Source organism: Oncorhynchus clarkii, chromosome 13, assembly GCF_045791955.1.
Source record: "Oncorhynchus clarkii lewisi isolate Uvic-CL-2024 chromosome 13, UVic_Ocla_1.0, whole genome shotgun sequence".
NCBI lineage: Eukaryota > Metazoa > Chordata > Actinopteri > Salmoniformes > Salmonidae > Oncorhynchus > Oncorhynchus clarkii.
The window spans coordinates 25,098,963-25,113,177 of NC_092159.1; the positions used below are offsets into that span (position 1 = coordinate 25,098,963).

The 14,215-nt window shown below is 42.9% G+C and overlaps 1 protein-coding gene and 1 non-coding gene across 5 annotated transcripts in view; one reads left to right on the plus strand and one right to left on the minus strand.

Moving 5' to 3' along the window:
• Positions 1 to 1,051: 1,051 nt before the first annotated feature.
• trnas-aga (transfer RNA serine (anticodon AGA)) lies at positions 1,052 to 1,133 on the minus strand. The gene has a single exon. It is a non-coding gene; the product is annotated as a tRNA-Ser (tRNA).
• Positions 1,134 to 2,191: 1,058 nt separating this feature from the next.
• LOC139424698 (nucleosome-remodeling factor subunit BPTF-like) overlaps positions 2,192 to 14,215 on the plus strand; it is a 59,992-nt gene continuing 47,968 nt past the window's right edge. For all 4 annotated transcript variants that reach the window (XR_011635968.1, XM_071176774.1, XM_071176772.1 and 1 more), the window contains exons 1-3: positions 2,192 to 2,895; positions 5,104 to 5,926; positions 11,639 to 11,859. Coding sequence is in view for 3 of the 4 variants with exons in the window: in XM_071176774.1 (XP_071032875.1) it covers positions 2,388 to 2,895; positions 5,104 to 5,926; positions 11,639 to 11,859 (1,552 nt within the window). In the remaining variant the exon portion in view is untranslated. The remainder of the gene's footprint in view (positions 2,896 to 5,103; positions 5,927 to 11,638; positions 11,860 to 14,215) is intronic.

Here is a 14,215-nt window from a genome sequence, read left to right on the forward strand (position 1 = left end):
TACAAGCCCTTAACCAACAATACAGTTTTAAGAAATAATAAGTGTTAAGTAAAAAATAGATAAGTAAAAAATTAAAGTAACAAATAATTAAAGAGCAGCAGTAAAATAACAATAGTGTGGCTGAATACAGGGGGTACCAGTACAGAGTCGATGTGCAGGGGCACCGGTGACTATGAATAGAAAATAAACAGAGTAGCAGCAGCATAATAGTCTGGGTAGCCATTTGATTAGCTGTTCAGGAGTCTTATGGCTTGGGTGTAGAAGCTGTTAGGAAGTCTTTTGGACCTAGACTTGGTGCTCCGGCACCGCTTGCCGTGCGGTAGCAGAGAGAACAGTCTATGAATACAATGACATTCTAGACTATTCTGTGCTTTCAACTTTGTGGCAACAGTTTGGGGAAGGCCCTTTCCTGTTTCACCACGGAAATGCCCCCGTCCACAGAACAAGGTCCATACAGAAATGGTTTGTCGAGATCGGTGTGGAAGAACTTGACTGGCCTGCGCAGCACCCTGACCTCGAGCCCATCGAGCACCTTTGGGATCAATTGGAACGCAGACTCCGAGCCAGGCCTAATCGTCCAACATCAGTGCCCAATCTCACTTATGCTCTTGTGGCTGAATGGAAGCAGGTCACCGCAGCAATGTTCTAACATTGTGGAAAGCCTTCCCAGAAGAGTGGAGGCTGTTATAGCAGCAAATGGGGGACAAACTCCATGTTAATGCTCATGCTTTTGGAATGAGATGTTCGAAAAGAAGGTGTCCACATACTTTTGGTCATGTAGTGTATGTAATTTAGATATCCACATCAATATTTTTTGCAATACTGCTCAAGGCTACGTGGAACATGCAACCAGAAAATTAAGTATTTATTTTTGAACACTTGGAGGTGCCCTTTTCCATTGTGTTGTACCGCCTTTTGCATGACGACAGTAGGTAATATCAAGACATTAATTACATTCAAATGGACGTAACAAATGTATAGTAGAAAGATTTGGGCATTGGAAGTACTGCCCTATAGAGGGAAACTTCCAATTTACATCGTCAAAAGAGTTCGTTGTCGGCAGGATTCGAACCTGCGCGGGAAGATCCCAATGGATTTCTAGTCCATCGCCTTAACCACTCGGCCACGACAACTTGATAGTTTATACATTAAAGCACTTGCAATTTAACCCATACCCATGTTAAACCTGCTACTATTTATCGTTTTTAAGACTGTTAGCTATTTTTTGAACGATCATTCACTTTGCCGACTGCTTCTTTTAACAATGTAGCTATAACATCGAAATAATTAGACGTCTGCCTGCTGGAGTTAATAAAGCAATGTGCTTGTTTTAAAGAGAAAATCCTTGGCATAGATAAACTACAGAGAGCAGGCACCAGTACACTCTACGCAGTAGGCCTGATCTAAATAGGCTACATTGAGAGCATAAACCATAGACTGTAATTTAACATAATGTAGCTAGGCCCTAACATAAGAGAAGGATTTAGGAAACATTGTAGCAACAAAGAGAAAAAAAGAAACAATGTTGCACCACAACTGCTACATTGGTAGGTTATGTTACCATCATTCATGGTGATGGAACTATTCTGATGTTCTTCGTAACAATATCCGCTGTTTGCATCAATAAGTAAACACAATATTTGAATATTTTTTTCCGATCCTATTTTTTAAATAAAGGCATACAATTATCCAATACAATACACAATATGAGTATTTTTTGCCATTAAAATAAGTTTATTGAATAACTCCACTCTGCATTAGCAAAATTACAAATGGAGTCTCTTTGATAATAGCAACACATCAACTACCAATACCTACATGACTCAAATGTTGACATATAGTGAACTTATCCCTAATATGTGCTGGAACTCTGGAACTGACTTAACAACAACTTGGTTTCATGATTCTGATCTTTCCCGTGTCCGACTACGTATGCTGGTCTACATTCTGGCTAGAATGACGACGTCAGCTGCAAATTGACAATGCTGTTACATTGTAATAAATCCATGTTTTCTTGATTTGTGTGACTTGACATGACAAGTGAACGTAAATAAACAATCGTGGGGGCATCACGTTCGCATGGATAACACATTTTATGAACTAAATGCGTCGACTGTAGAATAGTAGTCACGTGACCTCCGTACAGGGCCTGCTGTCTGTTTTCAGCGGAGGGAGAGATCCGAAGAAAAATGGCGACTGCAGGCGACCTAAAGCGGGAAGCCGGCCATTCTATTTGAACTTTCTACTAAAAATTGAGCCCGGGGCTTGGTGGGGCTAATTGAGACTATCGCGACGTTGGTTAGGGTTTCCGAGGGTTCCCGTTTTTTCGGGTTTGCGTGGACTAGTCGCGCGCTAAAATTGAAATAAAAAATAATAAATCTGCTACAATGCGAGGGAGAAGAGGAAGGCCGCCTAAACAGGCAGCGGAGATGCAGGATGTTTCCCCTGGGCCAGTTCGCGGTTCGAGAGGGAGAGGGAGAGGTAGCCGTGGTAGGGGAAGGGGCCGAGGACGTGGCCGCGGACGAGGCTCGGTGGTGGATACCGGTGATACAGAAATTCATCGGAGAGAGAACTACCATTCGTCCAGGGGCCGGAGGAAAGTTGGAGCAGCGACGACATCGCGGGGCAGAGGAAGAGGCAGGGGTTCGAGAGGTGGTCGGGGGAGACGGCCACTGTGCAAGGTGGTCTACGATGACAATAGCGACGAGGAAGAGGATAATATTAGTTTGAGGTCGGAGGAAGACGAACTTTTACACGAAAATCCCTCAGACTACGAAGAGGAGGCCGTGGGCAATGAGTCCGATTTTCTGGAAGAATTACCAGATGAGGATGATGCTAGCTACTGTACAGAGAGCAGCTTTCGGAGCCATGATAGCACGCACGGCAGCACTCCAGGTACGTTTGCTTGCAATTTAGAAGCATTTTTTCAAATGCACGCCAAAGTGTTACAGTTTTTATTTAGCACATTTGGTAAGCAATGTGCATTGTTCAAAATGGAGATTGCACTCATAAACAGGCCTTTGTTTAGGAGCTCTGGTGATCGTTTGCTAGTTCCCGCACAGTGAACACTACTGTCGCCTCGCATGTTTTCTGTTATAAAAAATCAGCAATTAGGCAAAAATGAACACGCATTTGACGATGGGGATTATTGTAAAACGGAATTGTTCATTTGCATAATTGCACCATTTTGCATACAACATTATTTGCTGAGGCATTAGTTCAAGATAAACATTTAGCTACTTTCCATTCATTAATTTAGCAATATCCGTTAATTAACATATATGCGTCAACAAGCATGCCATGCTGCACTATCTGGCTACAAAATTTCACGTGAAGATTTATACCATTTGTTTTTGATAATTTTGTCGCGTTGTCTTGCATGGCATGAATATACCTTTTATACAGTTCCTGTAGTAGATGTAAACAATAAATGCGCAGTTTAATCAACCAGTTGTAATTTATCCCCCTTCCCTTAATTTAAACCGTTTTTTCCTTTAGAAAAGCAAGTGTTTGCGATATATTTCGCGAGATTGTGGTCAAATCAGTTTGACAGGCACATAATCGTCAAGGCCCTTTGTTTTGAAAAGAGGCGCTCTAATTTCACCTGTTGCAGCTTTAACTCGTTATAATATCACGTAGTAAATTGTACGGTAACCATAGCAAAGCCAATCTATCAGTGTAAACGAGCAAGAGCAATGACAAACTTATTTGAAAAATAATTGAACTGTAAAGAACAATAGTTTTGTTCTTGCATAATGTCTAACCATTTGTGTAAGTGACTTTGATGTCATTCATGTACTTTGTTCTTCGCATAAACACTTGTCAAGCCATTTCTGGATTATTAAGGAACCATTTTGTAATTCAATGCATAATTATATTTCCATAAAATTATAGATTTATTGATATGGTATTAATCTTAAAATGTCTGCGTATTATTCATACATCTCATAAGCACAGATGTGTACAGCCTAGAATTCTTGAATCATAATTCTCTCTCTCCATTGCACCCCAGTGACTGATTAGGCCAATAACCTCCTACTTCAAATAGGCTCGCTTTCCATGCGAATATGGCTGAATTGTGCAAAGAGTGGTTTATGTGCCTTTCTTATGACCTATAATCACACACACTCATTTTAGCACACTGAGTCACAAATACATGCTTACACATACATAGAGACTCTGTGCATAGGGCCGAAGGAACGAAGGCAGAGGTTTTTGTACACAGCTCAGGGGAGTGGTGCTTGTTGGTCATTTTCATGTCACCTCGTCTATGCCTACACCCTGTCTAATGTTTGAAATCTAATTTAAAACTACAGTATGTTAGTTGTTACACATAACTACTCCAGCTGATATCAGAGTGTGTGGAACCATGTTTCAGATTCTGAACTTGATCCGGGCCCATATTCATAAAAAGTGCTGATCTACGATCAGTTTAGCCTTTTCGATCATAATGAATAAGATTACATGGACAGGGGGAGCTGACCCTAGCTCAGCACCCATATTCTGGCCTAGGGTCAGGTCATGCCGTCGATGAAGGAAGGCCAAATTCTCCACTGCACGGTGTATACTCAAGTACCAGGTGCTAGGTTAGCTTATTTACATTTTTAAGACTTGATATTAAAAAAAAAATTACTGAGTAAATCTAAAGTTCTCTTTCCAAAGGGAGAAATTCTGTTTATAGAAGAGATTCAGACTTGATATACACCGTGGGATTAATGGAAGGGTAAAAAATACAAGTTGGTTATAACCAATAGGCTATACTTAAAAGTTGATACAAGGAAAGTAATGCACACATTCAGAGCTGTTATTCTTAAACAGTAACAAAATAGTTATACACTCAAATGTGTTGAATAAGAAGCCCTGCCTGTTTGATAGAAACATCGACAGCAGTTATGGTTGATGGGAATTGTGCTGCCTGCTTTGGCTCATTCACTATGTATCTAGTTTTGTCTTTGTTTCTTCACCTGTATTTGTTGTGTTTCTCAGAGTCCAGCACTTAGTATTGAAGGGCCTTTTTTCTTGACCCCATTTTGTCTCTTGATTGATTTGAATTCTTTACATAATTTATCACTCTCTCTCTCTCTCCATCCCTGTCTGTCTCAGGCCGGAGGGGCAGACGCCCACACCGGCCCCGCTCGCCCATCTTCGAGGCCAAGGAGGTGCCCCCCCTTGAGCTGCCCAAGTCCTCAGAGGACCTTTTGGTGCCGGCCAGTCAGCTCCTCAACATCTCAGCCGTCTATGAGGTGCTGCGCAACTTCGGCTCGGTCCTGCGCCTCTCGCCGTTCCGCTTTGAGGACTTTTGTGCGGCGCTGGCGGGCCAGGAGCAGTGCACCCTGCTGGCTGAGACCCACACCGCCCTGCTCAAGGCCATCCTGCGCGAGGAGGACACATCCAACACCACGTTCGGTCCTGCCGACCTCAAGGACAGCGTCAACTCCACGCTCTACTTCATCGACGGCATGACCTGGCCCGAGATGGTGCGCGCCTACTGCGAGAGCGACCCAGAGTACCGCCAGGTGCTCCCTTTACTGGAGGGCGAGGAGTACCCCTACGAGCCCCTCGAGAGCAAAATTAAGGTCCTTCAATTTCTCGTGGACCAGTTCCTGGCCACCAACCTGGCTAGAGAAGAGTTGATGTCGGAGGGGGTGGTGGCGTATGACGACCACTGCAGGGTGTGCCACCGGCTGGGGGACCTCCTCTGCTGTGAGACGTGCTCGGCCGTCTACCACCTGGAGTGCGTAAAGCCGCCACTGGTGGAGGTACCCGAGGACGAGTGGCAGTGCGAGGTGTGCGTGGCACACAAGGTGCCCGGCGTGGTGGACTGTGTGACGGAGGCGCAGAAGAGCCGACCATACATCCGCCAGCTGCCAATCGGCTATGACCGCCACCGCCGCAAGTACTGGTTCCTGGACCGCCGCATTGTGGTGTAAGTAGACAACAACAAACAGACGTTCACTCACTCCAAAATTATACTCAACAAAAATATAAACGCAACATGCTAAAATTTTACTGAGTTACAGTTCATATAAGGAAATCAGTCAATTTAAATAAATTCATTCGGCCCTGATCTATTGATTTCAAAATGAGTTTCTCCCCACAAAAGGGCTTTGTTACAGACAGAAATACTCCTCAGTTTCATCAGCTGTCTGGGTGACTGGTCTCAGACGATTCCGCAGGTGAAGAAGCCAGATGTGGAGGTCCTGGGCTGGCGTGGTTACAATTATCTGAGGTTGTGAGGCCAGTTGGACGTACTGCCAAATTCTCTAAAATGACTTTGGAGGTGGCTTATGGTAGAGACATTAGCATTCAATTCTCTGTCAACAGCTCTGGGGGACATTCCTGCAGTTAGCATGACAATTGCACACTCCCTCAAAACTGGAGACCTCTGTTGCATTGTGTTGTGTGACACAACTTCACATTTTAGAGGCCTTTTTATTGTTCCCAGCACAAGGTGCACCTGTGTAATTACCATGAAGTTTAATCAGCTTCTTGATATGCCACACCTGTCAAGTGGATGGATTATCTTGGCAAAGGAGAAATGCTCACTAATAGGAATATAAACAAATTTGTGCACAATATTTGATAGAAATAAGCTATTTGTGGGTATGGAACATTTCTGAGATATTTTATTTCAGGTCATGAAACATAAAACTAACACTTTATATGTGGGAGATTTAGTTCCCGTTTTCAACTGTACCGAGCAAATGGCAGAAAGTGTCTATGTTTCAGCGTGGTAATGCACGGCCCCGTGTCGCAAGGATCTGTACACAATTCCTGGAAGCTGAAAATGTCCCAGCCTGCATACTCACCAGACATGTCCCCCATTTGAGCATGTTTGGGATACTCTGGATCGACGTATACGTCAGTGTGTTCCAGTATAATAATAATAATATCCATTAACTTCACACAGCCATTGAAGAGGAGTGGTGATCACACCAGATACTGACTGGCTTTCTGATCCACGCCACTACCTTTTTTTTTGAAGGTGTCTTTGACCAACAGATGCATGTCTGTATTCTCAGTCATGTGACATCTATAGATTAGAGCCTTTCAACCGCCCCGAGAGGAATCCCCTTGACAGTTCTGTAGGGCCTTTCAATTGACTGATTTTCTTATGAAATATAACTCAGTAAAATCTTAGAAATTGTTAACAGTTGCATTTATATCTTCAGTGTAATAAATGGTTATTACAATTTCCTATTCTACCTGGCAGATAATTATGTCTCTTCTAGACAATACATTAATATCTGAATATTCTGTAATGTTATCTCTCCATGGAAATCACTTCTCAAGCAATTGATTAGTTTGATCAAGTGTGATAGGACCAAAATATGCAATTGCTACGGGCCTTGGAGGAACAGATTGGGAAACACGGGGTTATGTGATAGCGTGGAGGGATGGGATGATGGGCTAGGGCTGTTGTCTCACCTGTGGCTGTTGTGCAGGACCGGGCCTGGTCTATAATTTCCCTGCCTACCGACGCCTTCTCAGTCTTTGAAAGGATGCTGTTGTGTGAACTGTTTGCTGTCATGACACTAGGAGGAACATAAAAACCGTTGTCATCACACTGTGAAATGAAGACCACGATACTAAACTGAGTATAGTGTCCAAACTCCTTTTTAAACGAAAAGGATGAGTGTTGAAGTCAACTTCTAATGGCTACCCCGGCCTTTCTATTGAAAGGTCCTTTGGAGGAAGAATGTGGGGCATATATTTGACATTTTTACCTAAACCAGTGTTTCTTAGGTAGCCTAGCGGTTAGAGGGTTGGGCCAGTAACTGAAGTGTCCCTGATTTGAATACCCGAGCCGACAAGGTGAAAAATCTGTCTGTGCCCTTGAGCAAGGTACTTAACCCTAATTTGCTCCAGGGGTGATGTACTGCTATGGTTGACCCTTTACCTGGTCCTGGGGACATTTTTGTTTTTGGCCTTGCGCTACACAGCTGATTAAAAGGATCAACTCATTAAGCTTTGAGGATATCAATCAGGTGTGAAGCGCTAAGGCAAAAACTAAAATGTGCAGATTGGGCCAGGATCGATTCGCCTTGCTACCTTATAGGCAAGCAACAGGGACTTACATTTGATGGACACTGCTGATGGGAGCCAGTGGAGAGTGGGAAGGAGTTTTTTTTAATACAGTCTGGTAGGAGGCCACAATGGAGTTGTTAAGTGTGACAGAGGTCTTGGAGCAGGCAGGCCTTTCCAGGGAGGAAGAGCAGCAGCTTTTGTCAATGTTGCCGGTGATGTAAGGCAGGTCCTCATCAGACAACAGGCCTACAATTCCTCAGTCCAGCCTCTCTCAGCCTATTGCGGACAGTCTGAGCACTGATGGAGGGATTGTGCGTAGAGGTCGACCGATTAATTGGGGACGATTAATTGGGGACGATTTCAAGTTTTCATAACATTCGGAAATCGGTATTTCTGGACACCGATTTGGCAGTTTTTTAATTTTTATTTAATCTTTATTTAAGTAGGCAAGTCAGTTAAGAACACATTCTTATTTTCAATGACGGCCTAGTGGGTTAACTGCCTCGTTCAGGGGCAGAACGACAGATTTTCACCTTGTCAGCTCGGGGGATACAATCTTGCAACCCTACAGTTAACTAGTCCAACGCTATAACCACCTGCCTCTCGTTGCACTCCACAAGGAGACTTGTTACGCGAATGCAGTAAGCCAAGGTAAATTGCTAGCTAGCATTAAACTTATCTTATAAAAAACAATCAATCAATCATAATCACTAGTTAACTACACATGGTTGATGATATTACTAGTTTATCTAGCGTGTCCTGCTAATCTGACTGAGCATACAAGTATCTGACTGATGGTAGGCAGTAGCAGGCTCGTAAGCATTCATTCAAACAGCACTTTCGTGCGTTTTGCCAGCAGCTCTTTGTTGTGCGTCAAGCATTGCGCTGTTTATGACTTCAAGCCTATCAACAACTGGTGTAACTGATGTGAAATGGCTAGCTAGTTAGCGGGATGCGCGCTAATAGCGTTTCAAACGTCACTCGCTCTGAGACTTGGAGTGGTTGTTCCCCTTGCTCTGCATGGGTAACGCTGCTTCGATGATGGCTGTTGTGTTCCTGGTTCGAGCCCAGGGAGGAGCAAGGAGAGGGACGGAAGCCTTACTGTTACACTGGCAATACTAAAGTGCCTATAAGAACATCCAATAGTCAAAGGCTAATGAAATACAAATGGTATAGAGGGAAATAGTCCTATAATTTCTATAATAACTACAACCTAAAACTTCTTACCTGGGAATATTGAAGACTCATGTTAATAAAAGGAACCACCATCTTTCATATGTTCTCATGTTTTGAGCCAGGAACTGAAACGTTAGCTTTCTTACATGGCACATATTGCACTTTTACTTTCTTCTCCAACACTTTGTTTTTGCATTATTTAAACCAAATTGAACATGTTTCATTATTTATTTGAGGCTAAATTGATTTTATTGATGTATTATATTAAGTTAAAATAAGTGTTCATTCAGTATTGTTGTAATTGTCATTATTACAAATAAATAAATAAAATTGTCCGATTAATCGGTATCGGCTTTTTTTGGTCCTCCAATAATTGGTATCGGCATTGAAAAATCTTAATCGGTCGACCTCTAATTGTGTGTCCCTGGTGTAACTCGGGCAGTTGTTGTTGCCATCCTGTACCTGTCCCGCAGGTGTGATGTTTGGATGTACCGATCCTGTGCAGGTGTTTGTTACACGTGGTCTGCCACTGCGAGGACGATCAGCTGTCTGTCATTTATCTCTATAGCACTGTCTTAGGCGTCTCACAGTACGGACATTGCAATTTATTGCCCTGGTCCTCTTGCCTCCTTGCAGCATGCCTAAGGCACGTTCACGCAAATGAGCAGGGACCCTGGGCATCTTTCTTTTGGTGTTTGTCAGAGTCAGTAGAAAGAGCTATTTAGTGTCCTAAGTTTTCATAACTGTGACCTTAATTGCCTACTATCTGTAAGCTGTTAGTGTCTTAACGACCGTTCCACAGGTGCATGTTCATAAATTGTTTATGGTTAATTGAACAAGCATGGAAAGCAGTGTTTAAACCCTTCACAATGAAGATCTGTGAAGTTATTTGGATATTTGCAAATTATCTTTGAAAGACAGGGTCCTGAAAAAGGGACGTTTTCTTTTTTTTTTGCTGAGTTTATTAAAAAAAGTTATTGTTACCTATTTATTCATGTGTACAGTGTCAATTTCAATCAGGCACCGACGTTATCCACCTAAGAAACACTGATAACCCTGAATCCAAATTGAAGCAGAAGCGTGAGCAATTGACAAACGCGATCATGTTCAAGCTGGGAGCTTTGTTTACATGACAGGTGGCAATGATTGATTTTTATTGAAACGTTTACATGAATATTTTAGTCATTTAGCAGACGCGTTCATCCAGAGCGACTTACATCACTTGTTTAGCTTCTCTGGTAAGGTATAGGAAGGCCAATGCCCTCACTTGTTTGAAGGATAAAGACAATGTAAACACACAAATGTTAGTAAGCGATAGCATATACGCCAGCTATTAAGCACTAGTCACAGATGGTGTGGTAGCAGACTCCTTTAACCTGAGAGGAGTGTCACACACACACACACACACCTGAACAGAGGGATTCGGAGTTAGCCTTCACTGTCTCATTGCCGCTCCCACTCAAGAAAGTGTCTTTCACCTGGTGCAGCGTAAAAGATCTACACCATCCCCATAGAGAGAGAGAGAGAATGTGTGTGTCTCGAGTGGGTGGTTGCATCCTAAGAGGATGCTGACTGGATTGTTGGAATATTGCCTAAGGCCAGTGAGACCCAGGCCTAGATCGTGCTGTGCACAAAACGGTCAAATGTGTCGTTTTGTTGATATTTGATGTGGGCCTATGTCTTATGCATGCCTAGAGGGCTCAAAGGTGTTACAACTCTAATTTCCCTATAATCATGTTTCCCAAGATTGCAACTAAGTCGATGTTGAAACTTAAAAGCGCAATTCCACCACTTCTCAACCTCATTTTCATCGTTTCCAGCACAATACCAGTGTCGACATACAGTGTATGTGAAAACGGTGCATTTCTACGTTCTACCCGATGACGTAACCAAAAGTTGGAACGTTTTAAAAACGGGGATTTTCAAACACTATGAGATTCACGGTGACGTGGAGCAAGAAAATAGCTTCCCCTCTGGCTAGAAACTCGTCGCAGGTTTTGAAAAGCTTATTTTTTATTTTTAGGACCTTTTATTTTTGCAATCACAGAAACATGCCGTTTTCACATATCTAGACACCAGTATGGTGCTTTAGATAATGACTATGAGTTTGTAAAGTGGCGGAATGACCTTTTTTAAGGAGAACTGGCACCATAGACGAGACGTGTATTAAATAGTTGTCAGTACTATGTCCTTACAATGGACAATTTACTACAGGTGTCTGCTTAAATGTTCTTCATTCTACTGCTTGTCATTTGATGATGGCATCAATTAATCAAAGACATCGATCTTTCTCCATCCTCTCTTTCTCTCTTATTCTCTCCCTCTGTCTCCCTACTCTCATGTTCTCTCTTTCCCCTCCATCTCATCCCTCTCCCCTCCTCCTTTTTCTCTCCACAACCCTCCACCCCTGTCTCGCTCCCTTCCTCCACGCCAGTGAGGAGGACGGCGAGCAGGAGGACAAGACCATCTGGTACTACAGCACCAAGGTGCAGCTGGCTGAGCTGATCGACTGCCTGGACAAGGGCTACTGGGAGGCCGACCTGTACGCCACGCTGGAGGAGATCAGGGACGAGGTGCACACGCACATGGACATCACCGAGGAGCTCACCAACAAGGCCCGCGGCGTCAACAAGTGCTTCCTCACCGCCGCCAACGGTAAGAGATGTTGGACACGTTCAGATAGGGCATGTTTGTTCTCCGTCACCTATATCTATCTGACATGTAGAATACAAATCTCTATTAAGGACATTTCTGCAACGTTTACCTACGGAACACAGTACACCGGGGGTGTTGCACACACAGGTTTTGGGATTTTTTTTCATATTTTATTCTAGGACTGGTATTGTCATTTACAGTCATTTCAGGCGAATGTTTTAGCAGTTGTTGGCGTAGTTATTTACTATTAAACTAGCGGTATGACACACTTACAACGTGTCTGTTGAATTCAGCTCTCTGTATGCTGTTAGATAACTAACTTATAAAGGCTCTATCATAGTACACACCCTATTGTTTCCTTCATTTTGAAGTCTATCATTGTGTTACTATCATTGGAAGGGTGAAAGCTTTGCATTGAATCTATTCAGACCCCAGGGATTTCTGAGCACATTTTGGTAGGGTAAAGCTGTTATGTATTTGTTTTTCCATTGTAAAGTAAGTTTGGGCTTTTTCTTCAAATAAGACTGTATTCCCAATGTCGTGCACTACTTTTGACCAGGCCCCGTGGGACTCTGGTCAAAAGAAGTGCACTATAAAGAGAATAGGGTGCCATTTGGGATGCACACTTAGTCAAGAGCGGGTACTTCCAGTAAGGAGTGTTTGACCCTGACAAACAAAATCAATGATTAGTTTGTCTGTTTCCATCAGTCATTGGTTGTTTGGCTGTTTCCATCAGTCATTGGTTGTTTGTCTGTTTCCATCAGTCATTGGTTGTTTGGCTGTTTCCATCAGTCATTGGTTGTTTGGATGTTTCCATCAGTCATTGGTTGTTTGGATGTTTCCATCAGTCATTGGTTGTTTGTCTGTTTCCATCAGTCATTGGTTGTTTGTCTGTTTCCATCAGTCATTGGTTGTTTGGCTGTTTCCATCAGTCATTGGTTGTTTGTCTGTTTCCATCAGTCATTGGTTGTTTGTCTGTTTCCATCAGTCATTGGTTGTTTGTCTGTTTCCATCAGTCATTGGTTGTTTGGCTGTTTCCATCAGTCATTGGTTGTTTGGCTGTTTCCATCAGTCATTGGTTGTTTGGCTGTTTCCATCAGTCATTGGTTGTTTGGCTGTTTCCATCAGTCATTGGTTGTTTGGCTGTTTCCATCAGTCATTGGTTGTTTGGCTGTTTCCATCAGTCATTGGTTGTTTGGCTGTTTCCATCAGTCATTGGTTGTTTGGCTGTTTCCATCAGTCATTGGTTGTTTGGCTGTTTCCATCAGTCATTGGTTGTTTGGCTGTTTCCATCAGTCATTGGTTGTTTGGCTGTTTCCATCAGTCATTGGTTGTTTGGCTGTTTCCATCAGTCATTGGTTGTTTGGCTGTTTCCATCAGTCATTGGTTGTTTGGCTGTTTCCATCAGTCATTGGTTGTTTGGCTGTTTCCATCAGTCATTGGTTGTTTGGCTGTTTCCATCAGTCATTGGTTGTTTGGCTGTTTCCATCAGTCATTGGTTGTTTGGCTGTTTCCATCAGTCATTGGTTGTTTGGCTGTTTCCATCAGTCATTGGTTGTTTGGCTGTTTCCATCAGTCATTGGTTGTTTGGCTGTTTCCATCAGTCATTGGTTGTTTGGCTGTTTCCATCAGTCATTGGTTGTTTGGCTGTTTCCATCAGTCATTGGTTGTTTGGCTGTTTCCATCAGTCATTGGTTGTTTGTCTGTTTCCATCAGTCATTGGTTGTTTGTCTGTTTCCATCAGTCATTGGTTGTTTGGCTGTTTCCATCAGTCATTGGTTGTTTGGCTGTTTCCATCAGTCATTGGTTGTTTGTCTGTTTCCATCAGTCATTGGTTGTTTGTCTGTTTCCATCAGTCATTGGTTGTTTGTCTGTTTCCATCAGTCATTGGTTGTTTGTCTGTTTCCATCAGTCATTGGTTGTTTGTCTGTTTCCATCAGTCATTGGTTGTTTGGATGTTTCCATCAGTCATTGGTTGTTTGTCTGTTTCCATCAGTCATTGGTTGTTTGTCTGTTTCCATCAGTCATTGGTTGTTTGTCTGTTTCCATCAGTCATTGGTTGTTTGGCTGTTTCCATCAGTCATTGGTTGTTTGGCTGTTTCCATCAGTCATTGGTTGTTTGGCTGTTTCCATCAGTCATTGGTTGTTTGGCTGTTTCCATCAGTCATTGGTTGTTTGGCTGTTTCCATCAGTCATTGGTTGTTTGTCTGTTTCCATCAGTCATTGGTTGTTTGGCTGTTTCCATCAGTCATTGGTTGTTTGTCTGTTTCCATCAGTCATTGATTGTTTGTCTGTTTCCATCAGTCATTGGTTGTTTGGCTGTTTCCATCAGTCATTGGTTGTTTGGCTGTTTCCA